General features: G+C 46.9%; 9 protein-coding genes across 9 annotated transcripts; 1 reads left to right on the top strand and 8 right to left on the bottom strand.

Annotated features, from left to right (window-relative positions):
* Positions 1–399: 399 nt before the first annotated feature.
* On the bottom strand, positions 400–1,204 carry FSST1_012382 (glycosyl hydrolases family 11-domain-containing protein; the record flags this gene model as incomplete). Its single annotated transcript, XM_083235602.1, has 3 exons — positions 400–714; positions 770–860; positions 915–1,204. 3 exons carry the CDS (start codon positions 1,202–1,204, stop codon positions 400–402), a joined length of 696 nt encoding a protein of 231 aa, XP_083082078.1.
* Positions 1,205–3,019: 1,815 nt separating this feature from the next.
* Positions 3,020–4,549, bottom strand: FSST1_012381 (chitooligosaccharide oxidase; the record flags this gene model as incomplete). The annotated part of the gene is made up of 2 exons (XM_083235601.1): positions 3,020–4,031; positions 4,083–4,549. 2 exons carry the CDS (start codon positions 4,547–4,549, stop codon positions 3,020–3,022), a joined length of 1,479 nt encoding a protein of 492 aa, XP_083082077.1.
* Positions 4,550–6,281: 1,732 nt separating this feature from the next.
* FSST1_012380 (uncharacterized protein) lies at positions 6,282–8,292 on the top strand (the record flags this gene model as incomplete). The annotated part of the gene is made up of 2 exons (XM_083235600.1): positions 6,282–7,759; positions 7,830–8,292. The coding sequence occupies 2 exons, from the start codon at positions 6,282–6,284 to the stop codon at positions 8,290–8,292; spliced, it is 1,941 nt and encodes a 646-aa protein (XP_083082076.1).
* A 636-nt stretch (positions 8,293–8,928) lies between these two features.
* FSST1_012379 (fungal specific transcription factor domain-containing protein) lies at positions 8,929–9,618 on the bottom strand (the record flags this gene model as incomplete). The annotated part of the gene is made up of 1 exon (XM_083235599.1): positions 8,929–9,618. One exon carries the CDS (start codon positions 9,616–9,618, stop codon positions 8,929–8,931), a length of 690 nt encoding a protein of 229 aa, XP_083082075.1.
* A 2,186-nt stretch (positions 9,619–11,804) lies between these two features.
* Positions 11,805–13,245, bottom strand: FSST1_012378 (uncharacterized protein; the record flags this gene model as incomplete). Its single annotated transcript, XM_083235598.1, has 6 exons — positions 11,805–12,347; positions 12,399–12,562; positions 12,613–12,749; positions 12,800–13,008; positions 13,057–13,129; positions 13,178–13,245. 6 exons carry the CDS (start codon positions 13,243–13,245, stop codon positions 11,805–11,807), a joined length of 1,194 nt encoding a protein of 397 aa, XP_083082074.1.
* A 1,732-nt stretch (positions 13,246–14,977) lies between these two features.
* Positions 14,978–17,320, bottom strand: FSST1_012377 (dipeptidyl peptidase IV N-terminal region-domain-containing protein; the record flags this gene model as incomplete). The annotated part of the gene is made up of 1 exon (XM_083235596.1): positions 14,978–17,320. The coding sequence occupies one exon, from the start codon at positions 17,318–17,320 to the stop codon at positions 14,978–14,980; it is 2,343 nt and encodes a 780-aa protein (XP_083082073.1).
* Positions 17,321–17,729: 409 nt separating this feature from the next.
* FSST1_012376 (ClpP/crotonase-like domain-containing protein) lies at positions 17,730–18,689 on the bottom strand (the record flags this gene model as incomplete). Its single annotated transcript, XM_083235595.1, has 1 exon — positions 17,730–18,689. One exon carries the CDS (start codon positions 18,687–18,689, stop codon positions 17,730–17,732), a length of 960 nt encoding a protein of 319 aa, XP_083082072.1.
* A 248-nt stretch (positions 18,690–18,937) lies between these two features.
* FSST1_012375 (glycosyl hydrolases family 43-domain-containing protein) lies at positions 18,938–20,551 on the bottom strand (the record flags this gene model as incomplete). Its single annotated transcript, XM_083235594.1, has 1 exon — positions 18,938–20,551. The coding sequence occupies one exon, from the start codon at positions 20,549–20,551 to the stop codon at positions 18,938–18,940; it is 1,614 nt and encodes a 537-aa protein (XP_083082071.1).
* Positions 20,552–20,807: 256 nt separating this feature from the next.
* FSST1_012374 (transcription factor domain-containing protein) lies at positions 20,808–22,892 on the bottom strand (the record flags this gene model as incomplete). The annotated part of the gene is made up of 5 exons (XM_083235593.1): positions 20,808–21,035; positions 21,086–21,253; positions 21,302–22,400; positions 22,450–22,793; positions 22,845–22,892. The coding sequence occupies 5 exons, from the start codon at positions 22,890–22,892 to the stop codon at positions 20,808–20,810; spliced, it is 1,887 nt and encodes a 628-aa protein (XP_083082070.1).
* Positions 22,893–23,352: the final 460 nt, after the last annotated feature.

Genomic DNA, 23,352 nt, shown 5'->3' with positions numbered 1-23,352 from the left:
CCGAGATTTTTGCTTACATAGCCTCAATTTATCTGGTGAGAAGTGTAAAAAAGCGTATTGTAATTCTTAATGCGGGCATATAGCCCACTGTAAGGCCGCTACTATGCGACTCTTATATATAGGGAGTCTCTCTGGTTCACAGCACTGGTGGCCTTTGATGTTTCTTTTCAATACATGTTTGAATCCTAGGAGCGGGTTTCATGACAACACAAAACTTTTGCCCAAAATGCTGATTTTATTGGAGGCCTATACTGCAATGCCAATTTTTCGCGCCAAAGATTTAACAACGTCGCAAAAGAATGCATCGGCCAGTAACAGTAAACAGTTCAACCAATCTCCCTTTCCATCCTCCAAATACGATCTGAAGAATATCTCAGGTCCGGCTCAAATCAACATCATTTAACTAGTCTGGACATAGATGGAAGATGAACCACTACTCTGGTAACCCTCAGTAGCCAAGATCTGGTAGTAGTGGTTTCCAAGGTTCATGCCAGCAGATCTCCAAGCATTGAAGTGGTTCTGCATGTTGACGGAGCCGCTGGTGCGCTTGTTGCGACGGATGGACCAGTATTGGTTGAAAGTCTGAACGCCGTCGATGGAAGGCTGCTGCACGCGGGTAGACATGTAGAGATCGTAGGTGTCGCCGTCAGTGTAGACAGTACCTCGATGCTGAGCCTGGCTACCGGGGTTGTAAGAGCCGTAACTCTCAATGACCTGAAACGATCGTCAGTACCTAGATATGAACAATTGAGGTCAAAGGATCACTTACGTAGTACTCTACGAGAGGTCCACGAGTCCAGCCGTAAACGCAAAGGTATCCGTTACCCTGAGGGCTGAAAGAACCTCCGTAGTTAATGGTTCTGCGTACATTTTTAGTAGGACAATCTATTTCAGCCCAAATATTAAAGACTTACCGGCCAGTACCAGGGTTCCATCCCTTTCCACCGACAAAGTTGCCAGTGTTACGCCAATCAACTTGGTAGTGGCTGCCCTCGCCCATACGGTACTGAGCATAACCACCACCATCAGACCACCAAGAGTAGAAGTAGCCGTTGTGGTAACCTTCACTGTTGCCAGTGACTTGGCGAGCCTCGAGGACAGAGGTGGCGTTACCATCGTCACGCTCGTCAAGGAAGTCAAAGGGGCGAGCAAGGGCCCCAGTTAGTGCCGAGACGGCGACGAGAAGTGACTTGAACGAGACCATGATGGTACTAGATGATGAGATGATGATTCTCAAAAGAAGTGTTCAGAGTGGTTGACTGTTCAGAGAGGGCTGACCTGGTGAGAAATTCTTCATCAACCGGCGTCAAAGCAGGACTTATATATAGTTCTTTTCTACATTAAAACAAACATCATGCCAAGAGTCGAGTGGATAATACTGATAGCTGTAGAGCCAGCTTGAATCTCTTGCCTTCTGCGCTTTTTCGGAGACTAACTCCATTCTTGGTTAATACCATCAAAAACAATTATAAACTCATCATGGTGTTGTCCACCCCTCCTCCACCCATACCGAAATTCGCATTGTCATAATTTAACCTATGGGAGAGCCAAGACGGTAAAGTCTCCCATGGTCACCTCTTGAGGGGGACAAACGTATATCCACAGACACGATCGTTTGATGCGATTCGTCAGCCCCAAACACAGCGTCATGCACAGATCAGAGACTAGTTGTACTCCTGCAGGCACTGAATGGCCACACCTTCTTGCTTTATTCTGGCTAAAAGCAAATATCTAGCTCCCTTCATCCGTTTCTCGAGACTACGTCTTGGCATCTCGCCAGTTCACTTTGATTAGGAGGGGGATAGAGAATGAGGAACTGGTATGACCGGTGGTGCACTGTTTGTCAATGTTGCAACCATGTGGATAAATTGTAGACAGGTCATTTCAAGGACGAAAAAGAAAAGGTGGGACAAGTGATATGATGACGGTTACTTTAATCTCTTTCCGGATTTTCATCTCATGCCGAAGACGACTACCGAGGATCCCATGTCTTGGTACTATATCAGCAAGACTATTAATAACATCCTATCACAGGGATAACTGATCTTGGCAGACCACACCGTAGAACATCATGACCGCCAGTTGTGGTCCCACTACAAAGCAACTTCACTATCAAAATGAGATTCTCTTAACACAGTCTAATATGTCGATCAGCAAATTAAGCTTAACATATGATATTGGGAAATGTAACAAGACCAAAGATACGACGTAGAGTCTAAAAGCAAAAGGTGAGATCTATCTAGGATTTAGAGATTCGTTCGGGTTGAATACATCCGGCCGGGTACCGACACGTCTAGCCTGATTGAGATAGATGGAACATGATGCCCCGGATTACGAATGATTGATCCTTGCAGATTGCATTCTGCCTAAATTAAAGAATGGCCAAGATTTCACTTTAGCCTCGGGCACTTTTCTGATCCCTCGTCCAATTATCATGGAACTTGTGCGACGACTACTTCAACTACATTTCAGGATATTCGGAATTACAAGAGTTGTCGTTGTCAGAAATGGGACACCATTACGAATGCATTGGTAGACTCATCAAGTAAAACGGCATGATTTGGTGCCAGCTAGACTGGGGTCAAGCCAGATAACCGAGTGACTCGTCAGGAAAGAATTCATTTTTAAAATGATTTGATAAATATCATCAGGTGAGACTGGTTTCATTTAACCAAGTCATTGACAGTCCACCTGTGACATATGTCTGCAGGAAACTCCGGTCCCAACCGCCAGTATGCTGGCATGGCTATAGCCGGCTGCTTACCCAGAATAGTTCACGGAGATTAAGCCCATACCTTCATGCTATTCTTTGTACATTTCCCCATACATTTAGATATCTAACTAAAGCAAACAAGAAAGAGCCTGTCTCAGGCGAGGCTATCATTGACACGGAGAGCGAGTTGGATTGCAATCATTGTTTGTACAAGTTGATTATTATTAAAACCGCTAAATATCAAGTCTATAGTGCTCTAGTCTAGTTGAAGAAAAATGGAAATCTATCATGAAACCCTCACCAACTCTAAGCCTTGGGCTTGATAGACTGGGGGTTGCGGAACAAGTTCTTAGGATCGTACTTGGCCTTGACTTGCTCCAACTTGGCAACATTGCTTCCCCAGTACATCTCAGTGGCCCGATCGTTCTTGATCTGCGAATCGGGGTAGTTGGCGTACATTCCCCAAGTACCCTCCTTAAGAGAGTTGGAGATGCTCTGCCTCAAACCCTTGATGAGACCGAATCCATCAGAAGGGTATTGGGCAGTCGCGGCAACACTGTCGTAGAATTGAAAGAGGAGGAGGGTATCGCGGTGAACATAGGCGGTGTCACTGGGCTTGGGCTTAGAGACAGCAGAGTAGGTTCCGCCGGTGATGTCCATCTGCAACCACCAAGAGTGGCTGCTGCTCTGGCCGGTGGTGGAGACGTAGTTGACGAAAGACTTGAATTGGTTGAGGGTCAACTCGGGAGCAGCGAGACTGCTGGCGTAGAAGTTGTCGTGTGCGTCGTATGTAGGACTGGTAGGGTTGACATTGACTCCAGCACCAGCGAAGTGAGTAACAAGACCCATCCAGTCGACAGTGGTAGCAGTGACTTGAACACCACCAAACTTCTGGATCAGAGGCTGCAAATCCTTCCTCAGGCTAGCCTCGTCACCGATGTAAGCACCATCAATGCTGTATCCGTTCTTGGAAACACCCATCTGCATGGTGATCTCGGCAGGCATGCCCTTTCCAAACTCCTGAAAGTCATAGAGACCCTGGGGAGCTGAGTTCTTGTCCCAGTTGAGGCCAATGTCGAAGTAGGTGATTTTCTCAGGCGCAGCGAATGTTTGGAACTCGAGCTCTACGACAACACCAAAGTTTGCGCCCGCACCACGGATACCCCAGAAAAGATCGGAGTTTTCGGTCTTGGAGCAATGGACGACTTTGCCGGTGGGGAGAACGACTGTGGCGCCGGTCATAAGATCGAGGGTAAGGCCGTGCTTGCGGGCGACCATGCCGTAGCCTCCGTGCAGGGCGTGACCACCAAGACCAACTCTGTGACATATTAGTGGATGATCCTTGTTAGGAGAGATTTGGAGGACTTACCCAGGGCACGTTCCATGAGCGAGAGCTCGCTTGCCCTGGTTCCAGAGCTCAGTAGCGACATGTCCAAGACGAGCACCAGGTTGGATCTTTGCGGTGCCATCCTTGGCCACTTTGACACTGTACATTCTATCCAGCTCAATCATGAGATGGCCATCTTCGCCACCAAAGCCTAGAGAGGTATAGCTGTGGCCACCACTCTTGGCACTGATTGCAACGCCGTGTTTGGCGCCACATTCAACGGCAGCGGAAACTTGAGCGACAGTAGTGGGAACTGCAATGGCAGCTGGTTCGAATGGAAGTCTCAGGTTGTAAGCTGTACCGTCTTCTTTCCATGATTGAGAGCCCTGTGCGTCGGTGGGGACTTTAGCTTGAGTGAGACAGCTGTTGACGGCTTCGCGCTTTGTCGGGACTGCTGATGAGTGGGCGACGAGGCCAACCAGCACACACGTTAGAGTGTTGAAATGCATGGTGAATAAAGATAGGAAATGTTGATTGAGAGAGATAGAATGAGATGTGATGTGAATGGAAGGTTGGATAGAAGGAGATGGAGGTTGTTATTTATTAAAGGCGAGGTCATGTTGCAGCAATTAATCTCTTGACTCAACCCCACAGATCGGCACCTCATTACGAGATCTGAGCCTCATGGCAGTCAAAGAATTATGGGATACGAGCTATTGTCACTACGTTGCGGGTTCTAGCGTCTTCGCTTCCTCCGAATGCGAGAGAGGTAACCAAACCAAGCGTCATTTCTCTATAAACGGTAAATGTTTTAACGCTATACAAGCTCTACTACCTTAATTGATAATTGGTAACCTGAAAGGAAGAGTGAAAAATGCAACGTTGATACCCAACTAATGGGAACTCGAGTTAGTCCCAAGCCTCCAAGTGCCGGAGTGCCGATATTAGTTCATGCTATAATTAGTTGTACCGAATCACGGTTCCTCCTTGTGATGTCACTGTCTAGATAAATGGAGTTGTCTTGCCCCTTTTAGTAACGCTTGTGGAGTTGAGCTGCTTTGAGGCTGACCTGAGGAATGCTGGCTTCCTCTCGAGAGGCAATGATTGGCTACCAAGAAAGATCAGTTATCGATAAGATAACGTCTGTTGCTCTAGGGTAATTGAGCTCTCATGGAGTTTCTTCTGCAGAAAAGCAGTATTACTCTTTTGTCAGTCGAGCTTGGTTGATCTTCAATACCCAAGGCCTTTCCAATGGTATTTGTTCTAATGAAACAAATTTCACAAAATGCAATAATAGAATACTCCTATTACGAGTGATGGTCACGGTTTGTCAAGCGGTTCTTAGGCGAGACGTTTCGAATTGGAACTGCCGAAATGAAAAATGCTGGCCATTCATAAACTAGGTACGCTGAAACTCTAGAAACTGTTATACAGTCTTTATGCAACGGCGTTATAACCAGGGATCATATAAATCTGCTATACATAAATAATTATGCTGTCTCTACAAACGCCCCCATAATTAACATCATAAGCTCTATTTTATAGCTTTCACGTCATAGCAAGAAACGAAATAAATTGAAAAATAGAGGCATAGATGCCACGAGTATCATGATATATGGCGTGAGGCCAATGATCAAACCTGACGTGAAGCAGCTCCACTCTGCATCTACGACTTGTACTGAAGTCGAATAAGGAAGTGAGACTTGATAAACACTCAGGGTATTTCGGAATTGTAGATGGGAGTGGCCTTTTTATACCCAGGCGGTTCAATTTGGCATATTCTTTGCTTGACTCAAGTTTGCAATATCTTGTGGAGTTGGTGCTTCAATTGGCTGTTTTGCCTGGTGGTGCCTGGAACGAGTGGGTTCAGACTTGGCCAGGAAAGGTTACTCTGTCTGTGGGTAGCAGAAATAATAGCCTATTAGTTTTAGGATACACAAATAAATGACCTAGTATCATACCCCAAGTCTCATAAAGTGATCTACTAATTCTGTCTCTTGTGCTTCTGCCGGTCAACTTTTCTGGTACCCTAATATCTGTGTTGGTTGACAACACTCCTTTTATACCCAGTTTTATCACAACCAACACTTTCCATCAAACTCTTCTCGACATTTCTGGGCGTGCGTTATTTACTTCTTGTTTATCTCTATGTATACAAAAGTCTTCACCGGGATAATATCTTCCCCCGGGCGCCTACAAGACAGTAACTATATAGTACATCACTAGGCTTCACAGTCCAAAATGTCCAATCGCCGCCATGCTGAGCCACTGCTTCGGCTCGAAATAGCCTTGACCGCTCGTGGTATACCTACCTACATTCCAGAACCAGAATCCGACAAACGCAGCAGCAACATACGACATAGCGACCACCCTACCGACTTCAGTCATCTTGTTCCTCCACAGTCTGGCGGCGGCCATCATAGGCTTTGGATAACTGACAGGATTATGGAGCCTCAGACGATCCCGCATTTCCTGGAGTTTCTTATGCACGGTTATCTTCCTGGTGACCGCGAAACATCTCGGCCACTACTCACCGCTGAGGAGGCCAGAAACATGAGCAAGCCATTCACTGACTGGGCGCCTGCACCATTTAATATTGATCAAAGATCGACTTTTGACTGGATCGGCATCCGTATCGGTTCACACGAGGATTCGGCGCGCCTTTGGCGTGTTGCCAAAGAGCTTCATGCAATGAAGTCTAGATTGTGGGCAGGTATACCACCTCTTTCTGAAAGACGATGGAAAGAGTTGCAACTCGACGATCCTAAGAATTTCGGAGATGCTTGTCAGTACTTCGTCGCTGTTTTAGACGTCTTCGCTTATCTCAACCATCCACGAACTAAGAATGCTCTACGGACAACCTACAACCTGATATGGGATCATCTGAGAGTGTTTGAGCAAGCTGTTAACGCGAAGCGTAAAGCAAAAAACGAGGTGTACGAAGAAGTCTCAGTGACTGGCCTTTGGTATCAGTACATCAGGGCGCATTACGATTGCATCTGCGACAGTGCTCATCAATGGGTCATTGATCACATTGATCGTATCCGAGAACCATTGGTACTTGAGATGGGTACCTATAAATCTTCGCACGAGACCGAAGTTGATGCCAGGCAGAGGGAGATAGCGGACAAGATAGACGATTTAGGTCGAAACACGGCTGAAGCGGATTACATGATCTTTATGCCGACGGACGGCTACAAAGGCGACAGTTCCTCCGCTAAAGATCGCGAACCGCTAACGGCTGCCCACAAAAGAAAGTTTCGCAAGGACCCGATCTCGTGGTCTGCCAATATCAACTGGCGGATAGAAGATTACCAGGAACGAGTCCGCTATCTTGACAAAAAGGAGACGTACGAGTATTATCGGCGCGAGGGCAATTCATTTCAACCATCTATAAATGACCCCAGGTGTCTCCTTATCGCATGCATCAGTCACATCGATGCGCAGACGACAGCTCGATACGAACTGAGAGGTCCTTCAGAGCCCCCGATGGATCGCTGGATTGAGTACGCTCGACGGCCGCTACCACGTGTGAAAGGCTTTGCCGTCTTTCGGTTGTGCCACAAGCATGACGACAAGAAGTGGAACGAGTTCAAAACGAAATTCGAAGTTGATATCGCTGATTGGGGACTGGGAAAGAAAGATATCAACGATGTGCGGAAAGAGTGCAAAATCCACTGGATTAATGGAAAGCAGCAAACTATAAAGGATGTGAAAAGGTAAGGCACAATCACAGAGGCCTGCCTGGAGCACGGCATGGTATTCATAAACATACTAACATGGGTATAGGAAATTCTATAGCGTCTTACCAGATCTTCCTGTCCACCATCGAATGTTCCTAGTTATTGACGAGGCCACGATACAGTCATATCTCGAGCCAAATGCCTCCAAGTTCGTTCTTGCCGTTGACGCACAATATGGATCGATAGGAGAAGACGGAGAGGAAGAGGAGGAGCCTCCCAGCGAACAAGATCATGAGACTCCCGGCTACGATGGAACTGTGAGAATACTGGGAAGTCTTTTGTGGGACGAGTTGGGTGCAATGCAAACTACCCAGGGTGTATTGCTTAAACATCTATGGCCTTATGCGATGAGCGATATCGAGAAGGTGTACAGGGGGTACAAGCCTGGAACCGTGTTGAAGTTTCCGAACTATGAGGAAACAATGGCGTGGGAGGTTCTCAATGCTGCTTTGCCTTTTACCATTAAGTTGGCGGCGAGAAGGGGTGGATCACGACGTGCAAACTCATAACCCAGGATCATAAGAAACTAAATTATTAGGCCACTTTATACTACTTAGACCATACTTCTTAGCCTATTTATTTTTGTCATCTAAAACTTGAAGGTCAACTCGTCTGCTACCCACTAGCTACTGTTGGGATCTTGGGTGTAATTGATAATGATTTGACATGTTTGCTATGAGGCTCATACAGACACCAAGACTTTAGATTTATCCTTACTGCCGTTAATTTTGATCAACAGCCTCATAACACAAGCAGACTGCCCTATCTATCGCTTGGTACATCGCATCGTCAACATCTTTTTGCTGCAGATCACTCAGAAGACTTTTAATATAGGCTTCGGCAGCAGCTAGAAAGAGTAACTCCTTCCTACCATGAGTCCCAGACGACACTTTCACCCGATGTTCAACTATCAACAAAGTTTCATGGATAACACTATATGTCTTCCTCCACGAAGCACCACAACTGGCTCCAAAAACACCATCTTCTTAATCACTGATGATATTGATCGACAATGACACCGCAGCCTGTCGTTGAACGCGACCTAAATAACCCTGACCGTGAATACGAAGTGATGCACAAGGATCCGTCTCATGGACTTGCATATCTCGGTCTTCAGAACCAGCTATCAATCCTAGATTGGGTGGTCAGGTGAGAACGCGCATCGCGGTCTCCATAACGACTTTTCGGGAGTAGTGAAATGGGGATTGAGAAGTAGCCTGCTCAACAAAAGGCTGATGAAGGGCGCGGATGAACCCCAGAGTATATGTCTGGAGTAGTTGGAGCTGGAATCCGGAAGGTTTCTTGTCCATGTCTCGAAGAATATTCGTATTGTCCCGATGTGCGGAGTAAAGCTCCGAGGCGAGGTAATTGCTATCATTGTATGATTTGGACGCTCGTGGTGAATTGGCCAGGTGTAGACATTGTAGACGAAGATGTTGAGTTCGCGAGAGTAAAACCAAAATGGTGGAAGCTGTTAGAGTCTCCAGTTTGTGATTTGGACCCACCGATGAAAGACCTGATTCCAGCTCTTCATCGGTTATGTCGGAAGGAGGCTTACAGTCGAAGCTCTCGGGTGAAAGGGAAAAAGGCAGTCCTTCGTCCAAACTGTGCTGAAGCGATAGCTCAACCATAGTCACCCACAAACGACGACGTGTCTCAACTTCGAGAGCCGGCATATCTGGTGACCGTAGTAAAGGGTCACGATGAAACTCCATTTGCATACCTATCCTTGCTAGATCAAAGTTCCCCGGATGAATGTGAAAACCTTCAGAATGCTCTGTATCGTCGTCATGTACATGTCGCACAAGAGCCACCAGACAAATAATCTGTGCCATATTGATATCAGATCGGTGGGCACTACTCATGTGTCTTGCAAGCCACTTCTTGCCGTATGATATCCACGAAGAAGTCTGATTCCGAAGTGATGCAAAATTTAGGGAATAATCAGAAACAACGGTTGACCCGAGGGCTAAGACGATGGAAAGCTTGCATAAAAAAGGCTCTTCAACCTCTAGAGCCCGAAAGGTCAAAGGCTGACACCAAAAATGCTCGTACTCGCGCAGAAAGGTCGGTATGTGTAAGATACGAAGCACCTTTTCGAACGTGTTGATGTAAGCATCGACAAGGATATGACACGATGACCGTGACGGTAGTAGGTCTCGAGCAGATATCATTGGAGACAGTGTTGGAGAAAGTCGCCCTGATGTTTTGGTTCTGGCAAAAGATGGTTTAGCAGATTAAGTTCTGAGTTTGCGTCTAAATCGTTCTATCTTTTCCATATGGTTCTTTTGTTTCCAGAAACCTCGTTTACCTGCCTAAATGAACACAGTTCAGTGTCTGGCCATCTTTATTTTAACCTTGGATTGGTCGCTTTAGTTCCTGAGGCTTCTCGGTGTAGGCAGTCAGACCGAAAAAAGAACGAGAAGATGTAGCAATGTCTTAGTTATTTACAGACATACACCAATGGGATACTCCCGCATAAAACGGCACTACACCGGCATGTATGCCTTGCAGTTAGTGTTGATGCCTAGAAACAGAGGCTAAGAGATCAGCAATGACGGTATGCCGAAAGAGATACGACGGTGAAGTAGAACGTGTTACAGTCATCATTTATGATCACAATGGCTGGGATAGTGATATGCATAAACCTAAAAGAAGTAATCTCAAGTACCGAGAGGTCAGTGTTATCATTGATACCTGTCGTAAGTATGTTGAAAACTTTACTTAGAAGTATGAGAGACGGAATTGATAAGAGTGTCCATATTACTTCAGGGTAGACTTTTAGGATCCGAAGTATTACATCCTAAAGCTCCAATGTTATGAACCTTCCCAGGCCGTGCGTGTTTGTTATTTGCAAGGACAGACTTTACAGAAGTCTTATCTCGAGAAATGCCGGGTGCTTGTAGGGTTAACTTCACTGCTGTGATCTCATGACCATTCTGTCAAGCCGACTATGGAGTTAAAAATATTCAACATTCTGTCGACATCCAAGTTCCATTTACAATTATATAAGTACACGACGGAGTCCTTCCATTTCTAACTCTCAATTTATCGGATACCAAGATCGTTGGTTAAACTTTGCAACAAGTTAAGTGGGCAAGTCAAACAACCACCTATATTCCATCATAACTAACTACTTTCTAAGATCCCCCAAAACAAGATGCCGGAAGAATCAGGCCAAGGGGAACTCAAGCCCCCTTTCCATGACGAAAAGAAGCGCCCCTGGCCGTACTTCAAGATCTGGGCGCCCATATTTGTGGGCTTGGCAATTGGTTACACCATCGTTGCGGCCACTGGCATGTTCAACAACAAAAGGATACCTCAAACATTGCCTATTTAAAGCAACAATACACTGTTCCGGCCTCATCCATCTTATCATGTCTGAAGAAGTCACGACTCAAGGACAGCTTGAACCATGATAAAACAGTTATAGGGGAAAAACGAGCTGGGTACTATCTGGGAACCAACAAAGAAAGCCATACAGTATCGATTGATCAACAGCTTGCAATAAGATAGACAAGTCTCTTCCCATGAATCAAACCCCGACGAACCTGTTCCATGCCCTCTGAAACAGCACCCAAACCACCCTTCCTCACTTCCACCGTGGGTGGTTCAACCTTTCCTTCATCAACAATCTGTTGTGAAATGGGGTACCACTCCTCAGCATACTCGAAATCTCACGGTCTGGGTTCTAAATTATAAGGAGGTGTCCAACGAATTGCATGTCCAAACTGAGTAGGCGTACAAACCCACTGATGGCCTCGTAGCAGATAGCCATAGAAGATGTATCAGTGATGCAATCAAGCGCGTAAGCCAGTGTGTCGTTTGTGTGCTCGCGAATGTCAGCACCACAGGTAGGGGACTTGTAGTCGAACCAGGCTTTGGCACCAAGATACGAAAATAGGAATAATTGATTGAAGTAATACAAATAAGATTGTGATTAATCAAAATGTTTGTGTTTTATAATTATTTCTAGAAGTCTGAATATCCAAGTCTACGCTTCTTCTGCTTTCATCATCCATTAAACTCCATGATAAACCTTTGTAACAACTCCAAGCTCCATGTCATTCGTTGACTTGTCTCCTTCCAGACTACTATGGGAAGTAGCCTCTCTTAGGAAGTCCGGACGTCCAGGCGGTGAAGATGTCCTCTGATCATCTTTAGGCTTGACCTCCTCAGTCGTGATATTAACCGTAACCTCATTCTTCTGGTAAATCTTCAAAGGAATATCCTTCGTATTGATCTCCTCCTGGCTATCGTTCAAACTCATACCAGGTTCGACATACGGGGGTCGCTTAGGTCTTCGATCCATGCTGCTGAGATTTCCATACGCAGATCGGAAACGAGACGTGCCTCCTTCGCCAGTGCGTTGGTTGGATGATTTGCCGTAACCGTAGCGTGCGCTGAAGGAGCCGAGACGGAAGACGCGTTGGAGGAGGGTCCAGGTGAGAGGGAGGTTGGCTGCTATGACGGCGGTCGAGACTTCGCGGATGTACCAGTATGACCAGTCTATACCATAGGGGTCGCCGAGACTGTAGATCTTGGACATGGTGGCTGCAAGGATCTGAGTTGTGTCAGTGAGTCTGTGCAAACTCTGATAGATGGATAGACTTACAGTAAAGATACCCAATGCGAAGACACCGCAAAGAATGAGCTTTCGCTTGAGTGGTAGTTGGGATTGTAAAAAGACTGGCATAGGGAGGATGATAATCATGATATCAGAGGAAATGTTGATAACGGCGTTTGTGATCATATGATTTGTTTCAGCGGAGCAGTTCACTGTAGTTCATTAGTCAAAGTCTCCTAAGATCTTGTGTTTGAATTCTTACAGTCATCTGGAGGAACCTGCCAGTAGTGGTTGAAAGGTCGACACCAAGCAGCGAACCACAAGATTTGCATCACCACAAATCCAACGATGACATAGCCAGCCACGAGCTTAACCAAGAAATTTTGTTTTAAACTCAGCCTGATAACAGTTAGCCCTTGCTGTTTAGTAGCCTTGGAGGAGTAACGCACGTAAGACGACTGTACATGGCCAGCAAGCATCCTTTCACGCCCCAAAGGGTAATCATCTGCATGTGTTCGGTGACGAGAACCAATTTCGATCCGTATTCGCGTAGTTTAATGTCCTCGGGTGTGAGCTTTATGTTGAGAGATGGGTCGATAAGATTGGTTGGTGTATGGCCGAGGACGCTGACGACGGCCAGGAGGGCGGTATAGGTGATCTGTAACAATCAATATTTGTTTGTCTGCGAGAGAAGAAAAAGACTTACCATTGTCAGAGCCATGAGGTAGTCATCTGCCAACAACCCTTTGAATGACCCCAACAACATGCGACGCGAGGTCCTATGACGGATTAGTACCGGATTTCCCTCAACCTCAACTTGCACATACATTCTAAAGATGACCACGATGAGCGTCAGGGCATACCAAATCCACATCTCCGTATCAAGTGAACTCATGTTTGCGACTGTTCAGTATACCAGTCGATCATAAACAGAACGGGTCTTGGCCCAATCAAGCAAAAAACAAGCTCATTAACAGCATGAACCAAGAAAAAGAAAAAAAGAGTGTAAAGAGATCTGCAGATCCAAGTCAGGGGTGGTGGGAGGAACACCTGCATTAAGTGTCCCCCAGTGATGCACACAAGCAGGGTTTACACGTGGGAAAACTGGGTATCTGAATCAGCCTCAGCCCGGTCAAATATCGGAACTGTTCTATCTGTGATGTTTCGCGTATGTTGCGATGCTGTTGGACATGGATTCTGCAGACATAAAGTTTGCTAGCGGCATGCCGAGTCAGACGCTAAGCAACGTGTCAAAGAGTGTGTCTGACCAAGTAGATTCGAAGACGGTTCGCTAGAAGCAGTAGCCGATGAGTCCGGTATCACTTGGCAAGCCACATTTACAAGGAGTCAACGTTTGGTTCATCTGGACTTGCGGACCAGATGCCTCTTTGAGAAATTCGTGATAATAATGGGTATTCAGTCCGATACCAAAGCGTACATTCTACATGGTAGTTCACTCAGCTGATGTATAATTGTTGTGATAATTAGAGAACTAGACCGTGCTCATAAGGTGTGCTATACCTAGCTGAAGATCCAAAGCCTCCATCAATTGCGAAACCGGAAGACATTTACCGGGGAACAACAACGATCAATCCACTATTACGTACCAGTGATACTAACAACGATAATAATAAAAACGTGAATTTATTGGTCAAGGTAGATTCATCGGAACGATGGCAATCAGACACTAGTTTTTCCTTTGTTTTTCGTCGTCTGTCACGGAAAAGGGGGTTGACTAACTACTACTGTGGCTTATCGGCGACCTACCTATTCGAGGCACATCAAACATTCGATGGCGTCTTCTAATGTTACAAGTTGACGTTAATGCAAGATAACGAATTGATATGTCGCTGAGAGGCACATGTGGTGTTGAACCCCTCATGTCCCGGTCATGTGGTTCAGATCTGGATGGTGATCCGTACTGAACGCCCGCGAAGAAATCTAGAAGGGTCCGAATCGGTAGTCTGGTAATAGGAATAACTTCCGCTCTCTTCAATTCCGCATGGTCTAGATGCAATAATGATGTCATCGAGATTGTTATCGTTATCGTGCATCAAACTGGACCCCTTTTTTGTCTTCAGCTCAGGGATGAAAAGGCAATGCTTTTCCGGTTTGTATCCGCAAAATTGCAAATCTGGGCGGATACAATTGTCTGGTTGTTAACCGATTGGTTACAAGTTTATAGTGCGTCATTTTCTACATGGCTGAGAAAAAAGGGTCAAATCTAAACAAGCGACATCGGACGAGAAGCTAATGCACGTGAGAATAATTACTACGATCCATGGCGTGATCCATCGCGTTCTATCGAGTCATGTTGATTTACGTCCAACATTATATCGACTCAGACAAATAATAATTCTCCTGCATAAAAGCAAAGGATGAAACAGCCATCAAAAACAATTGACCGCATTGATTTGTAAACGAGCATTCGCTTACCGGAAATTCTACCCTTTGCGCCTCGTGATACCGGATCATCTCCCATGCCGAGTCACAACAACCTTATCATGCTTAAGACTCCAGGGATATCACGCATAATACGCTGCAGCATAAAAAGATATTCAAAGTGAAACAGCATCAAAGAACAAGTCGTTATGTTATTATATACAACTCTAATTAAAATCTCACATCTAAGCGATGATCTCAACCCGTCTCTTGTTCCACTGGTGAGTCAAAGCCTTGGCCTTGGGCTGTCTCTTGACCTCATCATACAACCTAGCAGTAAGGTACTTGTAGATCCAGACCGAAGCACCATTGTACACAATACTATGGTCACTATCCGTGAAAGCAAACATCTTCATCTTCTCAGGCGACACACCAGCGCCCACGAGAAGATCAATCATGGCAGCAGCGTGCTGGTAGTGCACATTGTCATCACCAGTGCCGTGAAGAACACTGAATTGACCGGCAATGTTCTTGAAACCTGACACGTCGTGCACAGCGGTCTCGAGGTATCCCTTCTCGTTCTCATCAAGGGTCTTCATGTAGCGCTCAGTGTACATGGAGTCGTAGAAACGCCAGTCAGACACAGGTGCGGTGATGAGGCCAAAGCTGAAGACACCAGAGTCTGCTTCAATGGTCTTGGCTGTAAGATAACCACCGTAGGACCATCCCCACATACCAATCTTGTCGGCGTTGATAAAATCAAACTTGGAAGCAAGCTGCTCGGCGGCCCAGATCTGATCAAGAGGCTCGAGCTTGCCAAGCTGAGAAGTCACCAAGGAGCGGTACTTGCGGCCACGCATGGCAGTTCCACGGTTGTCAACAGTGTAGACAACGTACTGAAGCTCGGGGTCAGACGAGATATACTGCTTCCAGTTAAGAGCCTGGAAAGACTTTGCGACACGTTGCGAGTTGGGACCGCCGTAGGGTGTGAAAAGTACGGGGTACTTGGCGGATGAGTTAAAGTTGGGAGGCAACTGCTGCATGACGTTCAGGGTGTAACCATCAGGGTGCTCAAGCTCAAAGTAGGTGATATTGGGCAGGTTATACAGGGTGAGGTTCTTGTAGAACTGCTCATTATCGACAAGAGTGCGGACTGGCTTGCTGGTAGAGTTGGAAGTGTAAAGCTCTTGGTAGGGAACATCGGGACCCTGGTAGTGGAGGATGTAGTAGCCACCGCTGGAAGAGAAAGAAGCGCTCCAGTAACCAGGGACGGTCTCGTCAACGAGGGGAGTAAGCTTCTTGGTCTCCCATGAGACCTTGTAAACATGTCGTTCAGTTGAGTGTCTCTTTGAAGCTTGGAAGTAGACAAGCTTCTTGGCAGTGTCAATGTGAAGAATGGTAGAAACCTCCCACTCGCCAGAAGTAAGCTGAATAGCCTCTCCGCCGTTGACAGGGTAGAGGTAGATGTGGTTCCAGCCGTCCTCGTCGTTCACGTCAACATAGTAAGTCTCATCTCCGGACGAACCCAAGGGTCCAACGAAGGAGATGGAAAGAGTATGCTCTAGCCATCCGTCACTGCCGTCACGCTCACGAACAGTACTGGACTCGAGAGTCTCGGGGTTGACAACAACATGAGTATCGTGATCCTGAACACGGTTGAAAGCGCGGAAAATGAGAGCGCTGTGGTCTTTGGTAACCCAAGCAACCTCACCAATGATGAGCTCCTCGGGCTCAAAGGCCTCAACGGGAACGGGCTTGTACTCGCCCTCGGAAACATCAAGGATGTTGAGCTCAACGGTTGGGTTCTTGGATCCGACCTTGGGGTAGCGAAGGTCTAGCTCACGAGGGTATGTGGGAGCGACCTTTTCGTTGTCCATGTAGTAAGGGATAGTGAATGTGCCAACGCCAGTCTCATTGAAGCTGAGGAAAGCGACGAACTGTGAATCGGGTGACCACCACAAGGCAGAGCGGCCACCGTAGATTTCTTCTTCGTAGACCCAGTCAGGAACACCGTTGAACATATCAGGACCACCGTCGGAGGTGATCTGGTCAACCTTGCCATCACTTCGGCGGATGAAGAGGTCATTGTCGCGCACAAAAGCAACGGCATCTCCGTTGGGCGCGAACTGGGCATACTGAATATCACCAATTTGGTTATCAACAAGAGGCTCACTCTCGCCAGACTCAACATCGAGAACAAAGTAATCGGCAAAGTACGAGTAGCGGTACTGCTTGGTGTAGTTGGAAGCAACCAAGACCTTTTTCGCGTCACCGCTGATCCAGTACTCGTGCAGATCCTTGGGAAGCTTATCAGCCGTGACAAACTTGGTGGTCTTCTCAGAGAGAATATCCTCTAGAACGAGATCGCCGTCATCGCTGAGGACGATGTAGTTTCCGTCACCACCAGCAGAAGACCAGTCAACACTAATAGAGGACGGTCGGAGTTTGGCGCTCGGACTCGTCTGGTTGAAGGTGAGAAGAAGATCTCCGTCGCCTGTAGGTTGATGAGGCTTGCGGGGAGGATCAACAGCAGCCAGACCCAGAGGGGCCAAGGCCAAAAGAGTGGCCAGAACGACTTTGGCAGCCATTTTTTCAACGATTGACAGAAAAAAGAACGACTGTTGAGGGGAGAGAGGGGGAAGAATATGAGGAGCGTGTCGAGTCTAAATACCTAAATAAGTTTTCTTGTCAAAAGGATAAACGCAATCACCAACTTAAGCTTATACCAGGATCTTCGTGATCGACAGGGCCCTAGCTTGCTATCGCCTTCCCAGGACAGTTTAGATGTAAAAGCAGAGCCAGGGTACAAGAGTACAAGACCTGCCCGTTTCGGACCATTTGGAAAAAGTCCCCCGTGTTATGTTGCAACTGCCAAGAGAATATGTCTTGGGCGACCGACAAAAGTTCGTGACGACATTTGACGCGACAAGATAAGAGAATCAATTGGCCAATAGACTCAACACCAAGATATTCATTATCGTCATAGACAGACTACCATCATAGTCTACTCTTCCATTCAGGTTTCCTTTTACTCAAAAATGCTTCAATTCCCTCCTTCGCATCCTCACTCTTTGCATGCAAAGCCATGACCCTCCCCGCCCATCGCGCCGCACTTTCATACCCATCACCACCATCCTCACTATCCGATCCGATACCAAGTTGCGTCCAATAAGCCCATTTACCCACAGCTTGCTGCTGAGGCGATTTCGCTACCAACTGTTCAATCACAGCCGCTACACGACTTTCAAAAGCATCATCTGGCTTCGTCTCAGGTAACACCTTAACCACGTCAACAGCACCAGGATACTCTGAAGCCGGAATAGGTTCAGCAGTAACAAGTAACCTGTACGTCGCACCAGGTGGTAAACGTCGTGAAACAGCTGTCGACGGACTCGTGCATGGTAATCCAATCTTGGCACCGGGTAGAGAAAATTGTGTATCAGGCAACGCGATTGGAAAATCCGTTGTCATGGCGAGTTGGAATCCAGCAGCCGTAGCAAGACCTTGTATAGGACATACCACCGGCACAGGACTCCTCCGGATCATACTCATAACCTCTGCGCAGAGCTTAAACAGAAGTTTCACATCATCATGTTTAAGTTGAGAAAGTTCTTTCAAGTCATGTCCTGATGAAAACACAGGTCCTTCGCTTCGAAGCACGAGAACATCGGGCAGGCCATCGCGTTCCTTCTTCCACTCGGCTGCGTTGACTAGCCAGCCGTATTTGTTCCAGACGTCTGGGACAGGGCCATTTTTGCGCGTTGCATCTTCAAGATCGGAAAGAATGTGCTCTTTGAAAGGCGGGAGAAGACGAAGTTGGCCTGATGTGCGGGATGTGAGTGCCGTGGTGAGTTGAGCTTTGAGATCTCGTAGAATGGGAAGACTCAGGGCATTGCGTTTCGCAGGGTTAGACAGGCGAATGTATGCTGCGCCCGGAGGAAGCTTAGGAAAATGCATTGTCTTTTTGTTTTTCTGCTATATGTCTAATGCAAAAGACGAATTGATACCGCGAAGCTACCACGCAATACCCCGCACTTTCGGCTCATGACCAAACCTCGGCCAACTTGAAGCCGATGCAGCGATATATTTATTAATCAATGTACCAAAATCAAATTACAATTTCAAGATCCTGAGAATTACATCATGTAGAAAGTTAATTGTATTAATGATGTTTGTTATATAATCATCCCTCATACCCAAGTCTACTATATATCATATCGGTCTGAATCGTCATGAGCAGGTCGATAAACAAAATAATCAAACTTGGCTTCCAGCGCAAGTCCATTGATATCCGAAGCAGCCACTCCCACAAAAGCACCAGTGAAACTTCCATCATTGGGATGTCCACCACACTCATCCGACAAAAGCGAAGCATCATACACAGGTCCAATCTTGGCCAGCTCCTGTCCTTCAAGGGCATAGTAGAACTGCAACTTGCTTCCCCGAATCGTCAAGGCGAGCTTCACCTTACCCTCGTTGGGAATCTTGACAGGCTCCGTAAAAGGCTTGTTGAGACGACCTAGAGGGAAGGTCTCTTCAGAGCGGAGGATGAGAAGCTCGCGTTGACCATCAGAGTGAGCTGTCACAGTGAGATAGAAAAAGTTGTAACGGCAGTAGTACGCTGTAAGACCCGCGAATTGGCGCTCGTCTTCGGGAGAAAAATCAATGACGGTTTCGGCGTCGTATGAAAAATGCGTTTGACGACGAGCAACGAGAGCCTGCTCGAACCAGGATCCGATAGACTCGCGACCAGTCAAGACAAGCTGATTATCTTTGATGTTGAAAATGCGCTCGGGCTCGGGGGTTCGAAGCCACTGGAAGTCGCTGTGCAGGGTGTCCTTGAAGGTGTATTTCTTCTCTTCCCAGTAAACTGTGTCATCGCGCGCGGCGGGAAGATCGACATATAAGCTTGGGACGGGACCGTTCTTGATATACAGCCAGTCATCGTCACCCCAGTAAGCTTCCTGGATAGCAGTCTCTCGGCCCAACACTGAGCGTCGTTTCTGTGTAGTGGGACGGCCTGTCAGGTGCACGACATAGGTCTTGCCATCTGGCGTCTCGACGATCTGACCATGGCCGGCTCTTTGGAGTGCAGCGTGTGGGGTATCCTTCGAGGTGAGGATATGCTTCTGGGGATGTACTTCGTAAGGACCCCAGACATTGCGAGATCGAGCGAGGGTAATGGCGTGGCTATATCCCGTACCTCCCTCTGCAGTCGAAAGATAATACCATCCGTTGCGTTTGTAAATATGAGATCCCTCAACAAAAGCCAAGTCCGTTCCGTCGAAAATGTTCTTCCTGGGGCCGACTAGTTTGTTTGCCTTGGGGTCAAATTCCTGGAGGAAAATGCCCGAAAACGTCTTTGGGCGAGAGCGGTGATCCCAGGTCATGTTGTTAAACCACTTCTTTCCGTCATCATCATGGAACAGCGATGGGTCGAAGCCAGAAGAATTAGCATAAACGGGATCCGACCATGGTCCTTCGATAGATGTGGCAGTGACGATATAATTATGCGCGTCTTTGAAAGAACCATCCTTGCGCTTGACATCAGTGTAAACTAGCCAAAACTTCTCGCCGTCGTGGCTCAAACAAGGTGCCCAGACACCACAGCTGTCAGGCTCGCCACGCATATCAAGTTGGTTCTTGCGAGTTAGCGGGCGCACGGCCAGTTTCCAGTTGGCAAGATCTCTAGAGTGGTGGATCTGAACACCAGGAAACCACTCAAAAGTGGACGTGGCGATGTAGTAGTCATCCCCAACCCGGATGATAGAAGGGTCCGGGTTGAAGCCTGGAAGAATTGGGTTCCTGACTTGAGGCATCTCGATTAAAAATGTTGAAGTGAGTTGAGTTGAGTCTGAATAAGATACAAGGAGTAACAATCATGCGCGGTTTGCATGTTCTTATATCTCTTGTCATGAACGTCGTGGCATTTAGGCTAAATGCATTCCGTGGAGAAGCGCGGGGGTTTGATCATACATTCCACCTGTCATGTCACACCATGGGGGTGACAATTCCCGGGTCGGCGGGGAAGAATGACGCTATAGAAGAAACATAAAGAAAGAAATAGGATCCGATCTAATGATCGAGATTCATATTCATATCACCTTGGATATCCATGCTTCCGGGAAAGCTCTCCCAGAAACCCTGAGTAGCATCAGCAAACGTGGCATACATATTACTGCCGAATGCGAAGTCCGTGTCAAATAAGTCAATATCAGCCGGTGCAATGAAATTCATAGGGTCGTTGATGAACTCTGCGCTTGTGCTAGTCGTGGTTTGGTCATTTTCACCGTCTGTTGCGCTCTAGATAGATTGTCAGTCTGGATCCTTGATATTCATCCATGTCTGCTTACTTGTTCGTCGGTGCTCTCGATGTCAGGCTGCCGTACGGGATCAGGCTGGAGAGCGCCATAATCAATAATAGCATTGCGCATTTCTCTTCTCTCGCTCGGCGTCACTGCCAAGTCTCCTTCGGCCTTGATATTGCTGTAAAATATTTGCATTGCCTTAATTTTCTCACGCTGTTTCTAGTCAGCTTTCACCCCATAGGTTGAAATCATAAAGCTTACCCAGGTATCAGCCATTGGCCACGCTTGTCGCATATCCTTGAGAAACAGCAGACCATCCACAATATGTTCCCGTCGCTTGTCGATGTCGAGAGCGGTATCTCCGGGATTAGGAAAGTGGTAAAAGTACAGCATTGTTCCAACAGCTGTGTAGATAGTGAAGCCGATCCATGGAACAAGCCCGCGAAGGAAATACAAACCAAAAGCACGTATTTCTTGCAGCATATCGCACACTTGCTTTGCAACTTGGACAAGCTCTTTGCTCGACCATTTTGACCATTGGTCCCAGTCCTTATCACCTATCCTGGCTCTTTGCATCTCGACCTCTGGAAGATAAGATCGATAGAGGAAGATAACGCTCATAAAGTAGATGCAGTGCATGTAGCAGTAGGCTTGGCCCTGGTTGGAGACGCTGTGTGCTCTCAGAAGAAAAAGTTCGTAACGAAGACGATCTGGTAATGAGCTCTTCCATATTTCAAGACGGCCGAGAAGCATCTGGAAATCAGATTGGGTTTGCCATGGAGGAACGTTGTTGTCGTGCCGTGTACAAGCCCATTTGGCCACAGCTCCCCAGACATCGGCCACACGCATGCTGTAGGCCACGATGCCCAGGTTGCCTTGAGCACGGATACCAATTGCTGTTCCTACTCCATCCGCTATCGAGCCATCTAGCCTCTCACAGACGACTACTGAGCCAAAGTTGAAATTCTCAGAGTCGCAAGGAAGCTGTATACGCATGTTATCGGCTGAGAGCATCCTGTCGCGTCCTTTGCCTCCACTTAGGAGGCTGTCCATGAGAAAACACGTCCAAGCTGTGCGCCGTCTCTCTTCAGCTTCAATGAACTCGTCTCGAGTTGTTGAGGGAGGTAGTTCTTCGAAAAGGCCAAGGACTTGAGCCATGCGGACGGCCATCCCGAGATAAACCCAAGCGCGTCTGCCTTCGCCAGCACCCCAGGAATGGCCTGTCAACATGAGCAGAACCTGGGCGCGATGGACTGTGGGTTGGTCAACTAGAGATAGGACCTGGGTTCTAGCATGTGCGGCAAATGTATTGCTTGCTTCAACCTGGGTTGCGTATCCTGGTGGTGCTGCCTGCGAGAACCTACCGACCGGTGAGCATGACGAGTGAACAAAGTTTCGATGCGCTTTACCTGACTGTGATCGCCAGCATAGCCCAGATAAGCAAAGAATCCAACCTCCTTTCTCTGATGGCGATGAGAAGATTAGGGATATGATGAAACGACCACTTATATGAGCATCTCAGATAGCTATTTTTCACCTCATCGGTCAAGAACCCAAACGGATCAGTCGTGGCCAGGTTCGCGGCTGCCGTAGCTGTTGGGTCTGCACGGAGGCTATCATTGTCTCTACCATCAGCTGAGATACGCTCTAAGCGACTGCGCCTGAAGATGAAGGATGTACCCTTGGGAGGAAAGATACACTCATCACCTCGGTCGCGACAACGTGTGCAGGGCGGGCCGCCTGAGTGGATGCACTATGGGACTGATCAGTAAAGATACAGAGTCGAAGTTGGTATGTTTTTTACTTTGCGCTTGGATGAGCGACATGCACCGCATGCTATTGACTTCTTCATGACTGGTATGAGTGACGGTAAGTGGTTTTCTGTTCCTGAGGTTCGGTATCTGGACTACGATAAGATAGTGACGATAAGATAAGAGCGGTACTCGTTAATTGAATGGAGAGATCAACAACCAACCAGAAAGACTTCTATTGCGACTCAAAGACAAGAAAAAAAAGGAATAATTCTTTTATTCCTAAACATTTTAAGAATCTAGATTTATGCTTACCTATATGCTTGAACTTCTATATAGTAATCAAGTGAGTGAATCCAATCACTATTGTAGCACTTGCACATATGCACTAAAGATAAGAAGGACTGGTCTTTACTTGAAAGCTGAGAAAAGAAGTTAAGTGAGGGAGTAAGTGCTGTTGATAAAACTCTGATTCTATAGAGGTGTATTTGTTAGACTCTTTGCATTTTCCCAGGTCATTTAGATAGTCATAGAAAAAGACTCTATATGAGGGATATACTA

The sequence above is a fragment of the Fusarium sambucinum genome, chromosome III (genome assembly GCF_050947815.1).
Source record: "Fusarium sambucinum isolate potato_lamoka chromosome III, whole genome shotgun sequence".
NCBI classification, from domain to species: Eukaryota; Fungi; Ascomycota; class Sordariomycetes; order Hypocreales; family Nectriaceae; genus Fusarium; species Fusarium sambucinum.
Note: the sequence above shows the minus strand (reverse complement) of the source record. Positions and strands in the feature narration are given on the sequence as shown.